Here is a 27,121-nt window from a genome sequence, read left to right as displayed (position 1 = left end):
ATTGTTAATGTTTGTGTCATTTTGGTCTTTTGTGGATAGTTGTCTCATTGGCGACCATACCACATCTTCTTTTTTTATATTAACTTTCGAAAACTGATCCTGTCAACTGATCAGACAATAATTTAATGTTGACTAAAGGCATAATAGTGTATAGCACGACGTTGAATAACTATATATATATATAGCTAGTAGATATATTCGTCTCTTAAACTGAAACTTTATTGTAAGATTGGAATTGTTTGCAATGTGGATAAAATTACAGATTTCAAGATCTAAATATATGCCCATAGTTAATGGCCGTACAGTGACATATAGATGTTAATTTCTGTGTCATCTGGTCTCTTTTGAAGAGTTGTCTTATCGGCAATCATACCACACCTTCTATTTTACGTTCCTATAAGGGATTCCATTTTCATAATTGAAAAAAAGCTGGAGCTAATTTTGACGAAGTAAAATCCTGACTATTTAATACTGCTTTTCTGGAGCATTTGTTGCTATATCGCTTAAATAAGTACATTTTTTCTGTTTATTCGTTATGCATAAAAGTGAAATAAGAAAAAAAACGAGCTCCGAGGAAAAATCTTCCTAAGAACATGGAGAAGTCCCTAAGCAAATATCAAAATCAAACACTCAAACATATCAAACGAATGGGTAACAACTGTCATATTCCTGACTTGGTACAGGCATTTTCTTTTGTAGAAAATGGTAGATTGAACCTGGTTTTATAGCTAGCTAAACCTCGCACTTTTATGACAGACGCATAAAATTCCATTATATTGCACTTGATTTAGCTTTTTACTTTTGAATATTAGAAGTTAAGCCCTCATTAAATAATAAGCATGTTTAAATTTGTCCTTATATTGCGATGGTTGCTCTCTGGAATAAATATTTTGTCATTAATGTTATTCCTATAATATCGAGCTGTTAAACTGTTCATTTAATTTTTGAACTGGTTTTCCTTGCAATCCATTATCCATTCTTAGCTGTAATACAACATATATGGGAATTTCTCATAAATGAAGATCGTTAGGCAACATATTGTTTGTTTACACCATCGTTCTTTGTCTCACTGGTAAACTATCCACATTTCTCATTCCCTATATATTCGAATGTTTGCTTTATCGTTCAATTATGGATTTGTTGTAAAACCGTTTGCTTCTTGAAAATCACTTTTCGAAATGTTTTTATCTTTTAGGCTAATCTTCAACTCGTTGTATTTTCGGATAATTTGTTCACCAAATAACACAAGAAAACCTAGAAATACTCCACCACCCAGGAAATAAAATGCTATTTGTATATCAATCCACATTATAGGTTTTGCTTCCGTCAGTAAAGAGCCAGCACAAAAATTCTGTTTCGGCCAATGTTTTTGTTTCCATATCTGTATCAGCCCGGACTCAAGAATATATAAAATCCTAAAATAAAACGTAACACACTGTGGTAATATATCTATTCATTCTTTTTGTAAATGCTTATACAAAATGTAATACTTTTATTCTCATAGCAGTGTCACCATTTGTAGTCTGAAATAACTTCTCTTATTAAAACCTTTGTACTGTTTACACTATTGTTATCATACCACAATACACATAACAGAAAATGGGTGGGGATACAAATAAACAAATTATAACTACACTACACTAAACAAAAACCAATCACTTAACATAGGTCAGTTTTTATCTCAATCTGTCCCGTGTTCAACTACAAAAGTATCAGGTTCGCGTTCCAACAAACTTAACAATCAAGTTAACTTTCCATTGACTCTTTTATTAATATGATTTTTGTTTCAATAACACGAATATTAATTGGTTAACAGGTCGGCAGTTATTTCAATGTTAAGTGTTTCATTCTGAATGTAAAGTTGTTCAAGCATAACAACTATTGAACGTGCGCATATGAATGTATGTTTTTTTTTAAAAACTAATTCCATATCCTTTATCAGTGTATTTTCATGCATACATTGATACACAACCGATAGTAGTTATGTAAAGAAGTAAATACGCCCGGTTTCATTATTGCAATCAATACATATTTAACTTTTTTTCTAGGAAATCGCTGGTAAAAAGTTGATAACAAATATACTGAACTCAAAGAAAAATTTCAAACGGAAAGGTCTTTATCAATTGAAAAAATCAAAAGGTTGAACACATCAAACGAATAGGAAACAACTGTAAAAGCAAATTCCTGACAATATTTTACAAGCTATCTTTTGCTGTACTGACAACGCAAACAAAGCTCATCAAATCATCAATAGATATATTTTTTTTAAAATAGAAAAAAATGATTTGTTTGATAGTACTAAGCCGAAACTTTAATAATTATTGCATTAATTTTCAAATATGTAAACAGACTAAATACGGATTTTAATACTTTGTTTTTATTAACATCAATAAAAATAAGGAACATTAAGAGAAATGATATCACTTTGTAAAATTTACTTACGAATCAGAAAATATTTTCGTATATGGTGAATTATTTGAAAGGCCAACACCATACTGAACAGTCAGTATTTCTTCCGTGGTCATTGCTAAATCACAATCTTCACTAACTACTGCCTCCAAGTAGGATTTTTCAGCGATATAAGCATAGTGACCTTCTTTGACCTTCTGCATGTGGTCTTTTTCACTGTAGCTAAGAACTCTTTTATCAGTTTGGTTAAAAGCAACTATACCTTTCCACACATCCTGATTTGTTGGATTATCTGAATTCTAAATATACAATATAAAAAATCAGTGTCAAATAAACAAATATTGTAAAATGTAAAGAAACATTTAGATGTTGTAAAAAGGGCACGACAATAATCCCTAAAAAAAGTGGTATTTGTTGGTATTGAAAAAAAATATACATATACATTTTTCTATCATATAATTTTGTTCACAACATATTTTACAGTTGAATTTACCATTGATCATTATATTTGTCTTTAATACTAAATTATGTCATATATATGTTTGAACTGTGCTTTGCCAACGATTTTTTGTTTTAGTTTTTTCTATGATGAGGGTTTCATGGAAGATTAGTTATATTGTTAACTGTGTAATGCTTAACAAACAGTATTGCGATTGCAGTTGTTATAGCCAAGAAAGACGAAGAATCAGAGCTTTGCATTTGGTAGAGTATATGCCTAATTTATGTCCGTTTCTGTGTGTGTTACACTTTAATGTTGTGTCGTTGTTCTACTCTTATATTTAATGTGTTTTCCTCAGTTTTAGTTTGTAACCCCGATTTTGTTTTTTTTTACTACGGATTTATGAGTTTTGAACAGCGGTATAATACTGTTGCCTTTATTAAACAAGTTCAATATATTATATTATCAAAATGTGATACTGCTTCTTTGGAACATCAGCATGTAATAGAATTTTCCACCTTTGACTATGAGAAAAAAGAGACATATTGAGTATTTTTTTAGCACATTCCAAGCATATTTCGAAATCCGAATGTTATAAAGAATAAAAATAGCTTCAAGATAAATAAAAAAATAAACTCTCTGTGTTGCAGGTTTAATACACATATATACCTAAAAGAACATTTGCCAATATATACCAACCATTGTAACTACATATATATATTTACCTCAAAGAACATTTGAAAATATGTACCACCCATTGTTCCCCATTCATACTCCTTTTGTTCCAGCATTGCTACAGGTGAGTTAAACGGCAGTTTTTCTATAGGAACCGTCAAATAAGCTATTAGGTTGCCACAATAAGTCGCTGACAAAACAATACAAAAGAACCACCAACAGGAAAGAATAGATCTGCCTGTTTGTGAGTCAGGAAGGTTTGATCCTCCTATCATTGTAAAAAAAGATAAAGATACATCAGTAAAACATAAGGAAAACATGCTACCAATTACATGTACTCACACAACTAAGACATGATAACACATTTTAAGTATAAGAAAGAAAAGTCCAAAGATCATTCTGATATATAGATTGATACGGCTGATGTCGAAAAAAATACGCATTAGAAATATGCCGAAGATATATAGAAAAAAGAACACCTGAAAACTAAACAGCATCTGGACGACAAAACACGGTCTTCAAAACGCGTACGAAAAGTGTCTTCAAAGGTCTTAATCAAACCAAGTCTACATATTATTTTGTAACTTTAATTTCCCTTCGTATCAGTTGCCACACTTTTACAAATCATAAGAACGTTTTATATGAACTGAATGATACTGTATTGTATATTTTGGTTACACTGAAAATTTTCTTTAAATTGATGGCAAAAAGACACATTAAGGTTATGTAATTTGAATACTTTTATCTACCACTATGTTGTAAACTCTATGATAACTTTGCCTTCATATGTAAAAGGTGTATGCATTGCTCATACAAAAGTAAAATAACAAAAATACCGAACTCGGAGGAAAATTTAATACGAGAAGCACATGCACATAATCAAAATCTCAAAACACGTCAAACGAATGGATTATGAACAATTGCCATATTCTTGACTTGATATATGTTTTTTTTGTATAGAAAATGGTGGACTGGTTTTATAGCTAGCTACTCAGAATGAGTGAAATAACTTTTCCCTTTTGAAGTTCTAGTGATGATTCCAGACTAATGTTTGTATTTTAGCTTAGGTGCTTCAATCGTTGATAAATGATTTAAGATAATCCCGCTCGTTTTTATACTTGTAATGTGTATGAACAGTTTGATACATGACTCAATTTGTGAGGTAAGTAATATATTGAAACTTACATTTTTTTTTATGTATTGACAAATCAATCACCTTGATGCGAACATTAAGGTCTGTTAACATAAATTACAAACCTTGCATAAAAACACATCCGAAACAATACCATAAAAATTCAGGCAATGCTGCAATCTTTAAATCGTGTTTGTAATATGGATTGAATTTTTCAGCTAAAAATAAGAAAGTTGATATTATCGGGATCAAGAATCCAGTCAATAACATGACCTCCCAACGAAGAGGCTTAACTAACCGCAGCCATTTTGTTTTATTCGGATCAGGTTTTTTCATGATTATATGTAACGTATCGACGAAAAATCCCATTGTAAAATCCATCACTCTTTCTCTTTCTTCCTGTATCGATAATGGCGTAACAGTCAAATCAACTTCCTGAAATAATTCAAAACAAATATTTACAGGTTCTCTTCTGACCTATCAATTCCTATCGCGCATGAAGTTAAATGCAAAGATTCATTACCATTTTATTCAATTATACCAAAGAGAATAATATACTATATTATAAACACAGCATGCAAATCCAAGTTATGAAGTCATGCATATTAAAACGTTGACGATATCTTAATTGTTACATTAAATGAAACACTGTTGTTTGATAGAGAGCTGACCAGGGGTTAAAAAATCCACTAGCCCGACTCCCGGGACTAGATCATTTACGCCTCGGGCAATTAAATGTGTAAACCGATATGCCCGACGGACTAGTAACAAACAATTCTTGACGTTTCCAAAATAGAAAGTGAAAAATCCCTTCATCACTATTCTATGTTAGCCATTTCGATTCAATTAAAAGTCATCCGGGATTTCAAGAATTTGAACTGGTTTGTACAGGTCCTGTTGTACATATTTTTTAAAATAGAACAAATAACTCTGGCATGTCTGGGTGGCCTGGTACTAGTATCATGTGTTGATTGCAATTCTCGTACTTTAGATATCGATTTCTCATAACATGGCTTGGGGTATTGTACATTGCTTATCGTGCCGGGATTTTCAAATAACGGTATACTATGATGTATTGATTAGTATTGACCTGTCTTGTTGCACAGCTCTTTAACACGAAACCATGCAACAAAATATTTCTTAATATTTTAGTACGGGAACCGCAGGAAATTCGTCAGTTTCAAAACGAAAAACATTAGATGAAGGGAGTAACGAGGCTGAAAATTCATCCCCCCAAAATGCTATATACGACAGGGAAAAGCCGCGGAAAAAATAATAATAGTGTCCAGGACAGCAGGGCTGTCAAGTCTTTAGTGTGAGACTCACACATGTTCATGCTTATTTGGCGGCTATTTCCTTTAATCTATTGTTTTTTCTCTTTGATCTTTACAATTTGGCCAAAAAAAACCCGCATTCACTTCCTGAAAAGTTGGCAGAACTGGGACACAATGATTCCCCTGGCAAGGTTGGTTGTTGCTGACGAAAAAAACAGACAATGCTCTGTGAATATGACGTTAGTTGTCCCAAGCACGCCAATAAAAAGTCTGCTTTGAATAGGGGAACAACTAAGTTAGGTTAAGCACCAAAAGAATAAATAACAGATCAACAAAAAATATTAAATATAGTGTATAATGTCTCCTTCAAAACAAAGGACATCCACTTTGTATTATGCAGCAAACTCTTGATCTTTATGGCATACTAGGGCTAGCTGGTCAGTTTTGATGGACTAGCAGTTCTTCCAACAGGGCTAGTAAAATCCTGCTGCCAATAAGTCCTGGGCTAGTTAGCTGTAACAAAATGTTTTCACCCCTGCCCGGCTACAGCTGACGGTCAGTACAAAAAGGAATGCATTAACTGGTAAAAGTCACAATTATATAAACTACAAAAAGAGTATACGCAATGGTGTCCATATGTTAAGCATGTATTGCTATTCATATATCAATGGCCATACTATTTCAGATTGATAGACGAAATAACGATTTATTAATCACTGGTGGGAACTGTAGAACTTGTGCAAAAATACATGGTAGCTTTATCCAAGTTAATTTCAGGTCGTTACAGGTTACTGTTCTTGATATTTGTTTGCAAAAATTACTTTAGAACTTGTATAACATTTATTACGCTATAAGTATTACCATAAGTCTATCTGTACCAACGTGCATCTTCTTCCTAGTTTTCAATTATCCGGTGTTAGTACGAATAATGTGTCTGTTTATTTATTTATGTACCTGTATTATAGGTTAAGAGACAGCTCCCTTTTAAAAAAATTCCTTGGGTTAAATTTAAGACTTTTGGCGTGAACACACATGTCTTTAACGTATACATACATATGCCAAAAATAAACAGTTTGCAAACGTCATCATGCAAGGATAATTGTAAAAGTGACTTTATTAAGATGATTTTAGAATGAAAAAAATGTGGTCTTACTCTTCTCTCCAACTGCCCAATCATTCCAGTCCATGACTTGTTTACCAATCTTCCCCATTCCCCATCTGGACTTGTAACTATCTGATACCTTTTGAAAAGAAAGCTAAGTTAATGTGTAGCCTCGAATTTATAACTTATAAACACAGGGCGAAATCAAATGATATTTGTCCCACTGAACATTTACTATCATTTTCTTGTACCTTAACCCCCAATATCTAGATTTCAAGCTTTTTGATTTCTCAAGTTTTGTTTTAATACAGAACGGTCGCAGTCCAGGATACTCAATTTGATTTCGTATCTTAAAATTACATTAAAAAAAATAATCTTCTTTGAAAGACAGCTCCTTATTTGAATATCCAACAGCTTTTGTATATTATATTGATACTCAGTGTGAACGAAAATAATGAATTCGGACCGTCTTTGTTGTCGCTATTTATCAATTAGAAACTACATTATTTGTGTATTATAATCTCTAGCCATCTTGAATACAAACAAATAAGATTAAGGTAATTGATAAGTTCCGTTTTATTGACCTTGTAGAAATTCTTACGCGAAAAAAATATTCCGACTCCTCATTTATGATTTCTCCAAATAAAAGGGATCTCATAGAGTGTGAAAAAAGTCCTAGAAATTCCGCCAAATAATGAACTAGCACAATATGTAAATGGGAATTGCAGCAATGCACTTGCAAGGCTGGATATATAGCATAGTAACATTAAGCGTGGTTTTACATTTAGACTTAAATATAAATTCAACACTTCAAGCCTAGCGTTTCACATAAAAAGGAAAATTGAAACAAGAAATGCTTGTTTTCCCTTTAAGCGTAACATAAAGAATTCAATGCTTCTTAAGTATAAATGCCAAATCTCCAATTATTGTATTTTTATTAATTTTAGAAAGCGCTCTAAATAATTTTTCTTGAATTGGCCTATATTTTCGACATATGAGTTCGAATTAATGTCCTTCTGTTATCTTTCTCATTTCTTCTATTAAGCTCTAACCAATGACTTGTAATCCTTCGGATGTATTTTTCTACAAGCAGTACTTTTTGTACCAACAGGGAAATACTTTTTCTAGCAATAGTTTAATCGATAAACTTACAGCTATTTTAAATCAACAGATGAACTTTTTGATGAAATAAGAAGATACTCAAAATACACTGGATAGTATTTTGTACAAGCTATTTAATAATTATATGGTAAGTTTGTTTTTCATAGCGTAATTGAGATACGACAGTGGCCATTTACAGTGGAAAATATGATCGGCTGTTATTATCATGATCAGGGATTGACAGGGAATCAAGGAATTGAAGCCTTATAATTGGGCAACAAAGATTTGATGCTATTTAGATAAAATACCGTGGAAGACTCTCCTAACTTACGTGAAATTTAGATCTCTGCTTAATTCATTTAGCAAATCTATGCAAAGACCTTTCCATGTTCCATTTTCAACATACTCAAACGGAAAGAGCTGAAAAAACAAGAACGGTTATGATAACAAGAAAACACAAATCAAGCTGTAGATTATTTGTTATGAGAAAATTTTTACTGTTCAATTAATCGGTAATTCTAGACATGTTTCCTCGATGAATACAAAATTAATGTCAATTGCCCCTGAAGGTAAGAACATCCTGATCCATGTGTTATAAACATATAAGTCAATTTATTGAAAACCAATTTTTTTATGTCGTCTTTTTCTTGAAAGTAGGTCAAACATTTTTCTACAATAATGTGTAGATTGACATCGATAAATAATCTTTAATGAACACACTTCTACACTAATTCCCCTGAGAGAGTCAATGATTGAATTTGAAATTAATTTCAAAAGTCAGAATTATTGGCAAAAATACCGATGATGCATGACGTTATCATGTGTGTGTGCAAATTTTACTATAGTCACTTAACTAATATATACTTTTATCTTTTGAGTGTTTGGTTGTTTATCATTTCCTCATCAAGAACCACTATATTTTATCAAATCTTATATTAGTATCAAAATTCATTCTAGCCATAGGTTATTTGTGCAATGAGATTCTTAAAACATTTAGATATAAACTCTTTTTTGTTTTGATTTAATTGCCTTTTGAAAATTATAAACGTCGTCTTAGCCAAATTTAATTGGACACATCATAATTTTTACGGTCACTGTCACGAAGTCGTTGACCGATACATCTCTGTCTTAACTCACAAACGAAAATGATTTTCGCGAACTTAGATACAGTTTAGTCGTCTGATATGTATCTTTGCATATTATTCTGGGTATTCAGCTAGCAAAAATAACCCACCATTTTCTACATCAAAAATCCCTGTACTAAGTCAGGAATATGAAAGTTGTTATTCATTCGTTAAATTAGTCCAGCCAATCTAGCATAAATGTGACCTTAACCCGAAAGTAATTGCAACAGAAGATTTTTACGTTTTAATCTTTAGCATTATACCCCAAATATACAAAGAAAAAAGTCCCATAAAATCTAACTTGAGGAAGACTAAAAAAATCACCATTTAAAATTCCTATGGAGATTAGCATTGAAAAGGGAGATAACTCTTGCAAAAAAGGCAGACATAATCATTAAAAATTGATACAAAATAATAACTTTACCGCGTCTGTTCATCAAAATGTATTATTTCTTGATTTTTCAGCGGTCTTTAGAGTATAACAAACATATCTAAAGGTGTTTTCATATATTTTATCAAGCTATAATCTAGATTTTGTAATTCTTTAATTGACCATTTATAGAATTTTTTAACATGTCAAGGTAAGGAATCTCAAATTTGATACAAATAATTAAGCATGCATTCCTCTTTTTGTGGTTTAAAGTTTCTTTAGATAAGAAAGTTACTGAAAAAATATAATATACAGATATGAACAATACCAAATTTTCACATTATGTTTTCAAAATGGTTACAAAGCATTAAATTTGCAACTTCTTGAATGAAAAATGTACGAAAAAATAAAACTACCCATAACACCTAGGTTTTGTATATTTCATGAGCAGAAAATTATATAATTTAGTCAAATACAAACTTATAACCCCATCCAAGTACCATACTTTACATAAATTTCAAGAAAAACAACCAATAACTGACCAAAACAGACTCATTTTTGCAAGATTTATCTCCCCTTCCAATGTTAATTTGGAATTTAAATGTTGATTTTGAGTTTTCCTAAAGTTAAATTTTATGGGACTTGTTTCTGTGTATATAAATGGCATAATGCTATAGATTAGGACTAAACATTTTCTGTTGCAATTAGTTTGATGTTAAATCTTAGTTTGACTGGACTAAATGTGTTTCAGTTTTTAATTTGCCATTTGTTTACGGCCTATCCGTTTTGAATTTTCCTCGGACGGCCTATCCGTTTTGAATTTTCCTCGGAGTTCGGTATTTATATTATTTTATTCTTAATTAAAATTTCTTAATGGAAACTTTTGAAACTTGCAAGCACTTATAAGTCTTACATAATAAAACTACTGATGCTTTAATTTCATATACATCTGATCTCCTTGAATTGAGGTGAAATGTGTATTTCATTCGAATACCACTTTTAAAATGTATAAAAAATGTAGATAATGTAGAATTTAGAACGAAAACGGAGAATGTAAAACACAGAACAACACAACACTGCGCTTTTATAAAAATTACCTTTTGTCTCAACCTTCACTTTTGAAATGGGCTTTCAGATCAAGTGTTTGAGCAGCCCATATGTTTAATTCATTAGGGAAGCATTAAGTAATGTAAGAACTATTATAAATGGAACTGTAGCAATATAATAATAAAAAAGGAATATAAACACAACGACGCAATTTTTATGAAAATTATACCTGCCTCAATTGTAGACACGATGAACAGTTTACCATTAAATCCATAACGGATATTTGGGAATATGTCCGAGTGTAAACCAATGCTACCATTTAACGATACTTGTCCTACATTACTCCATTGACGCCCAGATTTACGGAACTTTAACGTCATAATTGGAAAACGCACGATTTCAGCATACGCTTTTCTGGTCTGAAATACATCCCAAATGATATATGAATTTTGATAATGATAATTGATTGATTGTTATATATCTAATGCACTATAGTATATATAATATACATATATGAAGATATGTTATAGTGTTGTACCAGATTTAAATGTTGAGATAGAATTTATTGTGCAAAGATTCACTGTGAATGTCAGATGAAGAACATTAGCAGCGCTGTAATTTTGCTTTATTGTGCTTTTTGCTGTGTATGTGATGATTTTGTGTAAAGGGTGGATGCCCATATTTTTTTTTATTAGTTAACAAGGAAAAATTCTACATATCAACTTGGAAACAACTAAAGCATATGATAAATTTTTTGAGTCTTCGACTATTTGTTTTGAGGTCGCATGCAAGATCAGAAAGTAAAAAATGCTAGCAATGAATACCAATATTAGGTTTAATCAAGACGTGAATCGAATCGTTGAATATATTTCTTTGTTATGAAAAGTTGTGAAGAGTGGCATTTTTTTTTATAGATATAAATCTGTATTCAGAATAAAAGCATACAAGCGCAATGAAATTATATCGTGATCTGATATTGAACACTAGAGAATGTACGTGACTTCAGTAACGGGTGAAGACATACAAAAACCACAATTTGCATTTGTTTGAATTACTGAAAATGGGCATGCTCTTTGTAATCAGAATAATTTGGTGTTGATATGATATCTTTGATTATTCATGCTGAAGTAATTCACATTTTCCTGACTTTAGATGAGTTATAGCGTAGACAAGTTATATGCAGTACTCATCTGTCTACCATTTAACAATTTATCGACTTATAGAAAGATGTCCTTGATTATGTTTTACTATATGTGCATGCTAACTATAGCAGAAAAGAGTAAAATCACAAAAATAATGAACTCCGAGAAAAAAATTGAAAACGGAAAGTTCCTAATCAAATGGGAAAATCAAATGATAAACCACATCAAACAAATGGACAACAACTGTGATAGTCATGACTTGTTACAGAGCTTTTAATATTATATTGGTCTCTTTGATTGATACGGATGTGATTTTTCAAATCAGATAGTTTTCTCTATTTTTTCGTCATTCCCTCTGTCTATATCACCCTGCGCGGTCGCTCCGTAATACACATATCACGGCTTTGAGACGAGAGTAGGTATTATCAGCAACGTCATAATGTCTAAGGAGAAGATATCAGCGACATTACAATGTGAGAGGAGACGTTATCAAGCTTACTTTCGTCAAGCGTTAAACTGGAATAAAAGAGATAATCGTGCTTTTTTCGTATAGATATGGTTAAATATAAGCCAATCGACAAAATGTAAAGCTTTTTAACTCGTTCGCCAAAAAGGTTCTCATTGTGGTTGCTGCAGATATTTTATGATATCAATGTGAAGATATTCGATAATCTATACTTATCTGACTATTGCTTAACGCAGTTATTCGTTTGATGTGTTTGAGCATTTGGATTTGCCCCTTGTTTAGGTACATATGGTTTTTAATTTCCCTCGGAGTTCGGTATTTTCATTAGTTCACTTTTAAGTAGAGTGAAAATTCAAACAATAGGGAAATATCCAGAGTTTAAATCTAAGTTTGAAAAATGATACAAAGTTCCATTACCTGATATGAAATATTTCTAATTTCATTCTGCACTTTAGTAATCATTGTTCCATTAAGGCAACTCTGACCTAGCTCATCTGCATGATAGAAGGCTTCTATAACTTCGTCGTTTGTAGACAGGTTCTCTAGGATAAACTGTAATGTCTGCGAGACAGAGAATATTATCAATGAGAATTGATTGTTAAAACAAATTAACTTTGAGTTTTTTTATTATAAGTATATTCTCCCCTTACAAATAAGAGTATGAAATGACCCCCAGAAAAGTGTATTCTTCATTTATATTTAAAATATTTAGTGTCAATGAATTGCAATCAGCGTCCGTGACAATTGTTAAATGCTTTTGCTTATCGAATAAATCTTTTGTAATATCGCCCATTGCTGAATACCATTCTTTGCAGTAAATGAAGACAATTTCTGTGTCTTGTCTTATTATTACGACTGTATTTCCAAATACATGATATTTTCGTTTGATTCGTTATAATTATTTAACTTCCCTTTATACATGATGTATGAGAACGATATCCAGTTACAATAAATTAACAAAATAAATTCCCAAAGCATTTAACTATCGTTTAGAGGCAATAAATGTTTAAGATGACCGCAATGTTTTTCGTGATTTCTGAAAACCTATAATAAGAACAATCTTTTATTATGTCATGTGTAAACTCTATCCATAAGTTGTCTTATTTGCTCATCACACTGAAGTTCTTTTTATGTATACACTTTATCAATTTTGACATACAAAATGTACTTAAAAAAGCTGCAGCCTGTCCCATTTGTATTTACATTTTTGAAAATATATATGATATAAACTTCGTTTTGACAAATTAGCCAAAAAGTAATATTATTATAGTGTTTAGCTAATATTATTCTTCAATCTAAAAATTAGGAATATATTGATATACAACTTAGTCTACAAGTGTCTCCTTATACAATATAAAAAGAAGATGTGGTATGATTGCCAATGAGACAACTGTCCACAAGAGACCAAATGACACAGACATTAATTTGCATTAAAAATATACTTACATAGTAGAGAAGAAATAAATAATTTAACTTACTAAATATGTTGGCATATCCAATGTCCTTCTGTTCAAAGGTAAATTGATAACAGCAACATTGTTGAGATTGGATAAGAAGTGAACATCAGTCAGAGGTGTATCGTCGACATGAAATAGAAACCATCGTGAATGATACGTCATTGATGTTTCTCGGACACGTTTATCATCAAACGTGTTAACCTGCAATAATTTAATTTTGGATGTAACGCGTCTTCTGATTGGCTGACGTTATTTTGTTATGAGACCATAGACATAATTTCAAGGGCATGTGACCTTGACGTAACGTTTTTTCAAGGTTTAAAATGGAATTTAGAATTAAATTATAAGAGATGACTGTAATATTTTTTTGTCCATTCGAAATTACATTAAAAAAATGTGGTGCACACTGTTAAATAATCCGCTACACGCGTTTTTCACTGTGCACCAATTTTTTGATGTTATTTCTACATAGACAGAAAAAATATTAGTCATTCCTTAAATAAAAAAAGAATGTAGAAATTATATTTAAAAGCCGATTTATCACTAAGAAAGCTAACTGCACAAACATAAACATTTTGGACTTCATGTCAAGTTTCGTTATTGTTCGTTTTCTTTTACTGAAGTGATTTTTTGTGTGTAGACTTGTTTTTTTTATGGCAATAGCTATTTGCATTTCAATGTTCCTTTGGCTTCCCGTATCTCTTTTTGGACAGAAGTACGAGTTCGGCGGATGTACAGAAAAAAAACAAAAACATTAAAACAAAAAACCTTGACCGTTCAGTCAGTTTATTATACATGATATTATCAATTTGACTGAGATACAATTAAAATTGGTTTAATATCCAAAGACAAAAGATAAAAAACGTAATTCTATTTGAAGAATTCCAATAACGATATGTTGAGATCAAGATTCGTTAATCTTTTCTCCTCCAATACTTTTAATGAAATTCATAAAAAGCTATTGTAATATCTATGATAGAGTTATTAACTTTTCTTCAAGAAGCTTGAATAAACATTGTTTCTAGATTAATGAATAGTATTATGTTTCAATGGCTTTTCAAAATGTCTGGATTCGATCAAATATGTCAAGGGTAAAAATATAATAAGACGTTTGTTGTGGCTGTTTTCAGAAAAAAGAAAAAGAAAAATGATTTAGAAGATTGTGAAACGAGTTTTAGCTATTCGCAAAAATCCATTATATTAACTGAGGGTTAATATTCAAATTGTGTAGTCGCCTGATTTTCGTCAGTCTAATAATTGGACTAAATATGCAAAATGACGTCTTTTAAAATGTTGTAAATGCGTTTCGTCTGATCAGAATAAAAACGTTACATTTGATGCGTTGTTTTGAATAGTCATATACATTAAATGAACTTTGCCATACGTTCTTCCGATGCACAATGCTGACCTGTGGCAACGCAAAAATTTAAACCGATTCAAAAACACATATTTTTTAAATCGGGCCTTTTTCGATACCCAGTTGAGTTATTGTTATAGCCTTGAATATGCGTGCCATTGTAATCATTGGGCGTTAAGGAAACATAGGCCAATCATAATAAATTCGGTTGTCTTTTCTGGAAATTCAAATTAAACAATGTATATAGAAGTAAAGCCAGAATGATATAATCAGTGTCAAACGAAGCACCATTTTATAAAAGCGTAATGCAAATATGTTTTTTTCTGTACTTAACATCCGAGGAGGCGTTGAACAAAAAAAAAAAGGCAAAACTTTAAAAATGCATGTAAACATGAGAAGCTATTTAACCAAAAAGAGACTTAAAGTAAAGATAAAATTATTTTCCTTGCGAAATTATCTGAATGCGGTCTTCAAAATCTCACGTGTATAAGCTACGGTATCGTAGCTCTTAGGTCCTTATGTTTTTTTTTTACTATTTGCGGACCATATACCGCAGCTACACGTGTATGTACTTTAGGAATACAATATGTTGATCATTGTTTTAAATAACAAATCTCCACATTTTGTGAGCAAGAAAAATTGACAACATTATTAACCGAAAGTAAACATTATTCTTTTTTTTTTTTTAAACCATCATCGATGAAAACAAAGTCACGACTGTAAAGCATAATATTGTCATATGCCTATCCTTTCGATGAATTTCCAGTAAAAGATATAGTGATATTAATAAGATTTTTCATTAAGGATTAAATCAAAACCAATTTACTATACTCCATGTGGTAAATCTCAAAGGGACGATTTTCATCGATATAAAGTTTATAAACTCACATATAAACATGTTGGCTTTTGTTGTAGTTCATTGAGTTCAGTGACTTCATATGCGATGCATAGATAGCATGAAATGATTGGGTCAGTATAGCAGGTTTCATTTTATAGCTGACTATGCGGTATGGGCTTTGCTCATTGTTGAAGGCCGTACGGTGACCTATAGTTGTAAATTTTTGTTTCATTTTGGTCTTTTGTGGATAGTTGTCTCATTGGAAATCATACCACATCTTCTTTTTTATATTCAAGTGAAGACTAAAATGCATTAAATATTGTTTTGTTCAAATGGTGGGAGATATAAATAATTATATTATTTCGTACTGTTCTGTCGAAAATATTATTAATCAGATGTTTTATTGATTTCTTATATAAATATGTCTTTTATAGTATTAACAAATAATTTTGTTTTTAGCGATAATTTTATAAATCTATTTGAAATTGAATTCTAGTTGCTCGTATATATAGAATGCAATTCTAGTCAACAGACCAAGATACACGTGGAGATGGAACGTTGCAGTTGAGATGGAAAAAGAAGGGTACAAGTGGCATGCTCTAGAGATGCTATAAAAAAAACACAAGGTGGAGAAATATCGTCAGTGGCCTATGTTCCAACAAGAGGCAATGACAACAGGGTTAAGCAAGTTAAGCAATGGTAGTTTACAGTATAAAAGACATGAATAGTTTAAAATATTAACAATCTTTAATATATGAATACCTCTGTCATTAATCGTTCCACCATTTTAGTGTCACCAACGACCACTACAGACAACTGTGATTCCATAGTATTATAAATATCTTTTAAAAACTTGTAAACGTCTTCTGAGCTATTCTCGCTACTTAGTTTGTACGTGCTTAGGAAGATTCCATCCATCTGATGTCTGTCTTTACCACTGACAATGAATTCTACATGAAAAAACATGTTATTTTATAAAAGATAGAGTCAAGTTGCAGAAAAAAAATGAGTTCCTTGAAGTATAGTCTTATTGGTTCTGAAACGGCGAATTGCTATAAATAAAGTCATCATATATACCAGGACTATATACCAGGACTAAATTTAGTATATACGCCAGACGCGCGTTTCGTCTGCAAAAAGACTCATCGGTGACGCTCGAATCCAAAAAAAAGGTAAAAAGGCCAAATAAAGTACGAAGTTGAAGAGCATTGAGGACCAAAATTCCTAAAAGTTTGGCCAAATACAGCTAAGGTAATCTATGCCGGAGGTAGGAGTAAATTTATAAATATAAAGGTAACTTACACCAAACCTGTGGATGTGTATTCAGATCTAAATATATAAGATGTATCACGTACTGTATACACACTTATATTCGCGAATACGTGTTTCATGCGCCCGATTTAGCGGACGTCACCGATATTATTTAAGGTTTATTGTCTAGTTTGTTAAAGTTTCATTTTGAAAAAAAAGAAGATGTAAAGGTGAAATATCTAAGTTGAATATTTTATTCGGTAATGCTTATTCTTTTGGCAATTAGAAATCAAACAATCGATATGTTAGAATCTATTACATTATAAGTACTATTTTTTTTCAAAAATACCCACAGTCCTTGAGAAAGTTAAAATGACAAATCCCTTTATTTTACTGATACAAATCTTAGTAGACATAACTAGATAATTACACCACATTTGAAAATATCATTCAAAGTTCATTATTTAAATAAGCGTTTTTTTTTTAATTATTTATTGCATAAATATGCCCATCAAGCAAATGCGTAAACAATCAATAGAAGTGACACATGTATATATCAATAATGAATCATTTTGGTCTTTTGTGGATAGTTGTCTCATTGGCAATCATACCACATCTTCTTTTTCATGTTTTCAATGGTATTTCTATACTTGGAATAGCCCTACCTGTATTGTCTTCATAAATTAGAATTGCATTACTCCATTTCAGTTTATGTAAAATTAACATCATTATTTCGGAATAATTGTTATCGTAAACATTTGAATGGCTGGCTCCTCCCACTAACGAACATTGACCTTGTTGTGAAAACATCTCCGGGCAATAGTAAGAACTATTTCCTCCAGAAGTAAGTGAACTTGACATTAAATCACCTAACCCATACAAGGGCAGGATCCAGTCAACTAACGTATATTTTTGCCAATCTTTTCCAATAATGAATACAAAAATGGCGCCTTCTTGAAAGAGTTGTGAACCTGAAAAAAAGCTCGAGAAATTAAAAGATCATATTTTTTTAGTTTCAGTTAATCTTACAATAACGATAAAAAACAATAATGCTGATACGTATAGAATGATCAAACACGTACTACATGTATGTAAGATTGCGAACGTAAATTAAATTTATTCAGTAATGATAAAAAAAAAAATCAGTCAGTTACCGCAGGTGACTGAGGCTCTGTAAGGTACGGAGTTGTGACGAATGATTAAAGTTAGTAGAAGTTGAAGGAAAGAAAAAAACAATAACAAAATACAAAAACTATTACTATTATCTAAATCTTCAATCATTTTCCTTCTATTTTTTTCACAATGTATTATCACCAATCAAGTTTGGCCTATATAAAATACAATATTCCATAAAAAAAAATTACACTGAAGAAAATCAATTTGATAATTTTCGCTTAATGAAAAAAAAATTTAATATTTGAATTGGTTGTGTTTCCTTCAGTTCCAAGAAATTCCTCTAGGAGTATCGTTACACAAAAGCGAGGCGAAAGATACCAAAGGGAAATTCCACACAAGTGATCATTACGAAAATTGTTATGCAGATATTAGTGAAAATCATTAAACGTATAATGCTCCTGTGAATTGACCATTCGTCCTGTTTTGAATTTTTCAATAAAAAATAGCGATAGAATATGCCATTACATATTGTACAATACGGCAGCTGAATCGTTGACAAATAGATAAATACTCACAATAGAACCAGTGGATAATAGCTTTTATGCATACATATAAAAATAAGAGGATGTGGTATGATTGCCACCGACAACTATCCACCAACTAGATGACGAAGACATTTAATGTACATCATTCAGCAATGGACAAAATCTATACCGATGTAAAAACCTCTGTTTTACCTGAATAGTGATTTCATTTAAAATCCATCGTTACATATAAGTTTTCTTTTGAACTTTTTACTTGCCTGAAATTGCAATATCAAACAATGAAATGTTATTCATCGTTTTCCATAAAACTACCGCTGTAAAATCACATTCTCTAGTCATAAACACTGCGCATGGCAGTGTATGTTGCAAGACTTTACTTCCTGAATCTTCATCTATAATAACACCTGGAAAAAAGTTTACCGATTATTTTGAATTATTCATATTCATATTTGAACTATGACAAATATACTAAAAAAATCCACAGATACCAGGCTTATAATTCGGAAGGACAAAATACTCGTCAGTGACGCTCGAATCAACAATATCAAAACAGTATTAAACAAACTACGAAGGTCAAGAGCACTGAGGACAAAAAACTCCAAATAGTTTTACCAAACAATAAATTACCAAGGAATTTAAAAGAGGGACGAAAGATACCAAAGGGACAGTCAAACTCATAAATCTAAAACAAACTGACAACGCCATGGCTAAAAATGAAAAAGACAAACAGACAAACAATAGTACACATGACACAACATAGAAAACCAAAGAATAAACAACACGAACCCCACCAAAAATTAGGGGTGATCTCATGTGCTCCGGAAGGGTAAGCAGATCCTGCTCCACATGTGGCACCCGTCGTGTTACTTATGTGATATTTAGATATAAGGGTAGCCTATTTGTCTTATATGTAGCGCGATCCTTTTCCTGAATACAGAATCGAAAAGAAAATTTGCACGATTTTGAAATTCATCTTAAACTACACAGTTATGTGTCTATTTAATGGTTACTAGAAAATGCCCTCGAAATCGCGGTACATTTGGGCAAGTGTTGAAACAGAGAGTTTTTTTTAATTTCTCGAATAGTACGCTACTTGAGTATGAGCGAAAGAGTATAAGACACGGATCGATTACGGTCTCCAAATTGGGTTATTTTCTTTAAAAAATATGATATACAGCAATTACCGATAACCGGCATGACTGATTACAAGCTTCCTTGTTTGAGACAGACAGATACATAATGCGGCAGGGTTAGACTATAAATGCTTTGGATTTCAAATATTTTGGCCACGAGCATCACTGAAGAGACATGTATTGTCGAAATGCGCATCTGGTGCAACAAAGTTGGTACCGTTGATTATATTAGACTAGTTTCCTGGCGCCAATCCTATCTGTTGCAGGTATTTCATTAAAAGTACAAATTAACTAGTTATCTTATATAATCTTGTCTGCTCTAATGTCGTGTTGTTGTCTTTTTGACACATTAACCATTTCCATTCTCAATTTTAGTTTGTTGTTGTATCAGCCTGGTTGTGAAATTCAAAGTTGTTTTGTTAGGCGATCAAAACATTATAATCTATTTTGAACCTAACAGCAGTATTGTTAGATGCTTTGTCTGCTGGAACATAAACTATTGTTGTGAAGAAATGATTAGGCGGCATATACTACTAAGAACTTTGACAGAATTGAAACCCCGTTGGTTTATGGGACAACACAAATACTAAATGCAACTCTGAATGAATCGTAGTTTTTGAATGCGTTCTAAATGAAGAATAAACACATCTAATTCATTCGAACCATAGATGTAATTATATCTATGTTCGAACAAAGAGTCCTGTTAATGACCAATTGACTCCAGTTTGACCTTTCATGGATATGGTACGGCACTGCATCCATCAGTAATCTGCAATAATTATTCTTATAACAGTGATGTGGCTTATCTATTATATATATATGCCTTGTGGCATATGAGAATTCATTGTCAATAATTGAACAAGTAAACTCTGGATGAATTGTAGTTTTTGAATGCGTTCTTAAGGTATGATGAAATACGCCTAATCCATTCGAACAAACGGAGTCCTATAAAAAAGAAGATATGGTATGATTGCCAATGAGACAACTATCCACAAAAGACCAAAATGACACAAACATTAACAACTATAGGTCACCGTACGGCCTTCAACAATGAGCAAAGCCCATACCGCATAGTCAGCTATCAAAGGCCCCGATAAGACAATGTAAAACAACTCAAACGAGAAAACTAACGGCCTAATGTAGTTAAAAAAACCCAACCAAAATGAACGAAAAACAAATATATTTCACTCCGGTTTGACCCTCTATCGACAAGATCCGACAGTACCCATCGGAAATCTGGAATGAATGTTACTGTGATGTGGCTAATGAATTGACTACATATATGCCTTGTGGTATATGAGAATTTATTACCAATAATTGGACAAGTAAATGAATGGATGTATTATCTAATTGTAATACATTTATTAACAATAAGTTGAATAACGGTAAATTGTGTTACAATTTCTATCGTCAAATAATTAGCCCAATTATTGAATTAATATTTAGATATTAATTTAACGTATTGATATAAAAAGTGGTAATACTTATGTAGAGTATCGTATAATGAACTCTGGATGTTGTTTATCTTACAATAAAATTGAGAAAGGAAATGGTGAATATGTCAAAGCGACAACGGTGAACCACCCGATCATAGAGCAGAATATTTGTTTGTCATTTTATTGTTATATTATATTATAAGTATTAAAAACATCACTTTGAATCAATTGCAAAATTGCTAGTGCTTTAATTTTTCAGTCGTTGGTGTATTTAAAAGTACCACGGGAATGGTGGTCCAGAAGACTACAATATTTTCAACCTTTAATGGAAAAGGGGGGATTAAGTTTCACTAGTTTTAACATTTTTGCAAATGGTTTAGTATAACAATTGAATTGAGAATCCGATGGAATAATTGAATTTTGTAAACTTCATTTCATTTCATTCACCAAAAAAAAAAAGAAATTTAAGGGGCACATATTTCTTCTCCCATTTTTTATCACCATATTGTAGTTTTCTTCTGATCAATTCAACTTTCTTTAAAACAGGAATTCTGATTATTTCAATTTATTTTGAGCATAAAAAATATGAGTAGCAAATTGTGTTTTCTTTGGATTCAACGTTTGGCTTTTTCTGGGCTTAGATAAAAAAAAAAAAAAAAAAAAAAAGGAAAAAAGAAGATGTGATATGATTGCCTATGAGACAACTATTTACAAGAGACCAAAATGACAAAGAAATTAACAACTGTACGGCCATCAACAATGATCAAAGCCATACTGCATAATCAGTTATATAGGCCAGTAGAATGTAAGAGATTGGTTTATTATGTCACGATGTTGTTACATTTTTGTAATAGGTTAAACTTCATTCGACCGTGGTATTTATAGCTTATATTTTGCATCCCAACAGAAGACTTACAAAGGCTTGGCCTATTGAATTTATTTGAATTAAAAAATATTTAAAGTTAAGTAATCGCACTTCTGTTTGAAAGTACGGCACCAAAAAATTAATGATCACATTTTTAATGTTGCGCAAAAATAAAAAGATTGTAGAAATTAGAAAATCAAACAATTACGAAATAGAAACAATTTCAATTCAATTCCATATTTACTAATATATAACAGAAAGGTAATTTGTCATATAATTGTTATAAAAAATGATACAAACTATTGAATGTTGTGTAAATATATTATTTGATATTTTGAAGCACTCAAAAAGCCACTGAATAGTTAAGCATTTCTGTAAATATGTAAATAACCAAAAGTAATATGAAATTGATTATGTTACAGTCATACACAGTGTTATATAATATTTAAACGGGTATTAATACAAGCTAGTGCAATGAATTATTTAACCCCCAGGAATATATTGGCATTTGAATATTTATCACATATGTGTCTTTCGATATTTCTATTGTTATATTTTCCGTTTTAGAATGTGATTATACATAATTTCAGGCCATTGACAAAGAACAAATCGATTAAAATTGAAGTTTTTGAAATGACTTTTGTTTGAATGTACTTTTTGTCCAAGATTTTGTTTTACCTATATACCTTGATATAACGCAGGCACTTGTCTCATATTTTTTTCCCTATAACTCATTAATATAGATTTTTTTTTCTGAGCAAGTGTCTGTGTTCCTTATCTTTTGAAAAATAGAGGAATGTAGATTTGACTATAAAGGGCAATAACTCCTTGAGATGTCAATTGACCATTTTAGTCATGTCTACTTATTATAGATCTTATACTATGCTGAACATTATTTCTGTTCACAGTTATCTATTATGTGTCTATGAACCAAAATCTGCAAAATGTCTTTACAATTACCAATTCAGGGGCAGCAACTCAACTACGGATTGTCTTATTTGTCTAGGTCGATAGATCTTATTCTGATGAAGATATTTACCACATGTCAGATTTGTACTATTGCAATATATGCCTAAGTTTCAAAGATATAAGCAAACATCTATATTTAACACCTATGTCAGCCATGTTGGTTTGTAGGTGGACTAAATACCCTTATGATGATTGTGGCCAAGATGGTTTAATTTGATTCAGTAGTTTCAGAGGAGAAGAATGTTTTATAAGAATACAAATATTTACACAAAAAAATGTTGAAAATTGACTATAAAGAGCAATAACTCCTAAAGAAGTCAAATGTCAATATAGTTAAGTTGACTTATTTGCAGATCTTACTTTGCTTAACTTTATTGCTGCTAACAGTTCATCGCTATATATAGTTCATCGCTATATATAATAATATTCGCGATAATAACCAAAAAATGCAAAAAAAAATTAAAATCATTCATGGGCAGCAACCCAACATCTGGTTGTCTGATACGTCTGAAAATTTTAATGGAAGATAGATCTTAACCTGATTAACATTTTAACATCGGTCATATCTACTCTACTGAGTGCTTTAGTTACAGAGATACAAGCCAAAAACTGCATTTACTCCCTATGCGGTCTATTTTTTTTCACTATGGCAGCCATGTTGATTGGCAGGCGGGGTCGCCGGACATATTGTTTAAAACTATATACCTCAATGATAGTTTTTGCCAAGTTAAGTTTGATTAAACTTGCCCTATTAGTTTTAGAGGAGAAGATTTTTGTAAAAGCTAATGGACGACAACATCGACGACGGACTCCAAGTTACGAGAAAATCTCACCTGACCTGAGTGGGCAAGTGAGCTTTTCTTGTCATCTTAAAATAAGAAACAGATCAAACAAGAAACCCAACGGGTGTCGGTTTCACAAAAAAAGTTACAATTAAAATTGATCGTAAGTCATGAACAATTCAGTATTCTTAAACATGTTAAAAGACAAGTCTTAGTCGTAAGTCATAAACAAATCAGTATTCTTAAAAGACAAATCTTAGTCGTAAGTCATGAACAATTCAGTATTCTTAAAAGACAAATCTAAGTCGTAAGTCATGAATAATTCAGCATTCTTAAAAGACAAATCTTAGTCGTAAGTCATGAATAATTCAGCATTCTTAAAAGACAAATCTAAGTCGTAAGTCATGAACAATTCAACTCAGTAGTCTTAAAAGACAAATCTTAGTCGTAAGTCATGAATAATTCAGCATTCTTAAAAGACAAATCTAAGTCGTAAGTCATGAACAATTCAACTCAGTAGTCTTAAAAGACAAATCTTAGTCGTAAGTCATGAACAATTCAGTATTCTTAAAAGACAAATCTAAGTCGTAAGTCATGAACAATTCAACTCAGCATTCTTAAAAGAAAAATCTTAGTCGTAAGTCATGAACAATTCAGCATTCTTAAAAGACAAATCTAAGTCGTAAGTCATGAACAATTCAGTATTCTTAAAAGACAAATCTTAGTCGTAAGTTATGAACAATTCAACTCAGTAGTCTTAAAAGACAAATCTGAGTCGTAAGTTATGAACAATTCAACTCAGTAGTCTTAAAAGACAAATCTTAGTCGTAAGTTATGAACAATTCAGTATTCTTAAAAGACAAATCTGAGTCGTAAGTCATGAACAATTCAGCATTCTTAAAAGACAAATCTAAGTCGTAAGTTATGAACAATTCAGTATTCTTAAAAGACAAATCTTAGTCGTAAGTTATGAACAATTCAACTCAGTAGTCTTAAAAGACAAATCTGAGTCGTAAGTCATGAACAATTCAGTATTCTTAAAAGACAAATCTAAGTCGTAAGTCATGAACAATTCAGTATTCTTAAGAGACAAATCTAAGTCGTAAGTAATGAACAATTCAGTATTCTTAAGAGACAAATCTTAGTCGTAAGTCATGAACAATTCAGTATTCTTAAAAGACAAAGCTTAGTCGTAAGTCATGAACAATTCAGTATTCTTAAGAGACAAATCTTAGTCGTAAGTTATGAACAATTCAGTATTCTTAAGAGACAAATCTAAGTCGTAAGTCATGAATAATTCAGTATTCTTAAAAGACAAATCTGAGTCGTAAGTCATGAACAATTCAGTATTCTTAAGAGACAAATCTTAGTCGTAAGTCATGAACAATTCAGTATTCTTAAGAGACAAATCTTAGTCGTAAGTCATGAACAATTCAGTATTCTTAAAAGACAAATCTTAGTCGTAAGTCATGAACAATTCAGTATTCTTAAAAGACAAATCTTAGTCGTAAGTCATGAACAATTCAGTATTCTTAAAAGACAAATCTTAGTCGTAAGTTATGAACAATTCAGTATTCTTAAGAGACAAATCTAAGTCGTAAGTCATGAACAATTCAGCATTCTTAAGAGACAAATCTAAGTCGTAAGTCATGAACAATTCAGTATTCTTAAAAGACAAATCTAAGTCGTAAGTCATGAACAATTCAGTATTCTTAAAAGACAAATCTTAGTCGTAAGTCATGAACAATTCAGCATTCTTAAAAGACAAATCTTAGTCGTAAGTTATGAACAATTCAATTCAGTAGGGTTAAAAGACAAATCTTAGTCGTAAGTCATGAACAATTCAGCATTCTTAAGAGACAAATCTAAGTCGTAAGTCATGAACAATTCAGTATTCTTAAAAGACAAATCTAAGTCGTAAGTCATGAACAATTCAGTATTCTTAAAAGACAAATCTTAGTCGTAAGTCATGAACAATTCAGCATTCTTAAAAGACAAATCTTAGTCGTAAGTTATGAACAATTCAATTCAGTAGGGTTAAAAGACAAATCTTAGTCGTAAGTTATGAACAATTCAGTATTCTTAAAAGACAAATCTTAGTCGTAAGTTATGAACAATTCAGTATTCTTAAAAGACAAATCTTAGTCGTAAGTTATGAACAATTCAATTCAGTATTCTTAAAAGACAAATCTTAGTCGTAAGTTATGAACAATTCAGTATTCTTAAAAGACAAATCTTAGTCGTAAGTTATGAACAATTCAATTCAGTAGGGTTAAAAGACAAATCTTAGTCGTAAGTTATGAACAATTCAGTATTCTTAAAAGACAAATCTTAGTCGTGAGTCATGAACAATTCGGTATTCTTAAAAGACAAATCTTAGTCGAAAGTTATGAACAATTTAGTATTTTTAAAAGAAAAATCTTAGTCGTAAGTCAACTCATGAACAATTCAATTTAGTATTCTTAAAAGAAAAATCTTAGTCGTAAGTTTTGTTTGTTAAACCGACTCCCGAATTTAAGAAAAAAGGAAAACTATTTATATTAGACAGCAACCAACAACTACCGCTGAATAATAGACGTCTGACTAGAACTGAAACAGGTAACACAACACACATTACAACATGGTCAAGTAACAGTTCTCTGGAAATCCATTGTTTTATGCCCCACTTACGATAGTGGGGTGCATTATGTTTTCTGGTCTGTTGGTCCGTTCACCCGTCTGTTCGTTCGTCCGTTCGTTCGTCCCACTTCAGGTTTTAAGTTTTTGGTCGAGGTTGTTTTTGATGAAGTTGTAGTCTTATTCACTTGAAACTTAGTACAAATGTTCCCTATGATATGATCTCCTAATTTTTACCCCAATTTCAAGGTCCACTGAACATAGAAAATTATAGTGCAAGTGGGGCATCCGTGTACTATGGTGGACACATTCTCTTGTTTTCCTTTTTTTTTAGTACAACCTGGGAGCATGATTCTTATTAGGCAATCACATTTTCTTACACAGGACTCGATCCCGGGACCACTGTGTTACAAGACACGCTAATTAAATACTGATCAGCTATTTCACTACATTACTTTTTTTGTCCAGTTTATCA

The 27,121-nt window shown here is 31.5% G+C and overlaps 1 protein-coding gene across 1 annotated transcript; it reads right to left on the bottom strand.

Moving 5' to 3' along the window:
* Window positions 1–184: 184 nt before the first annotated feature.
* LOC134690128 (probable glutamate receptor) lies at window positions 185–18,149 on the bottom strand. Its single transcript, XM_063550102.1, has 11 exons — window positions 17,850–18,149; window positions 16,696–16,883; window positions 13,760–13,939; window positions 12,699–12,842; window positions 10,907–11,092; window positions 8,464–8,552; window positions 7,083–7,170; window positions 4,781–5,090; window positions 3,574–3,791; window positions 2,443–2,708; window positions 185–1,415 (listed from the first exon to the last, which is right to left on the bottom strand). Exons 1-11 carry the CDS (start codon window positions 18,043–18,045, stop codon window positions 1,130–1,132), a joined length of 2,151 nt encoding a protein of 716 aa, XP_063406172.1. The 5' UTR covers window positions 18,046–18,149; the 3' UTR covers window positions 185–1,129.
* Window positions 18,150–27,121: the final 8,972 nt, after the last annotated feature.

The sequence above is a fragment of the Mytilus trossulus genome, chromosome 11, assembly GCF_036588685.1.
Source record: "Mytilus trossulus isolate FHL-02 chromosome 11, PNRI_Mtr1.1.1.hap1, whole genome shotgun sequence".
Classification (NCBI taxonomy): domain Eukaryota; kingdom Metazoa; phylum Mollusca; class Bivalvia; order Mytilida; family Mytilidae; genus Mytilus; species Mytilus trossulus.
Note: the sequence above shows the minus strand (reverse complement) of the source record. Positions and strands in the feature narration are given on the sequence as shown.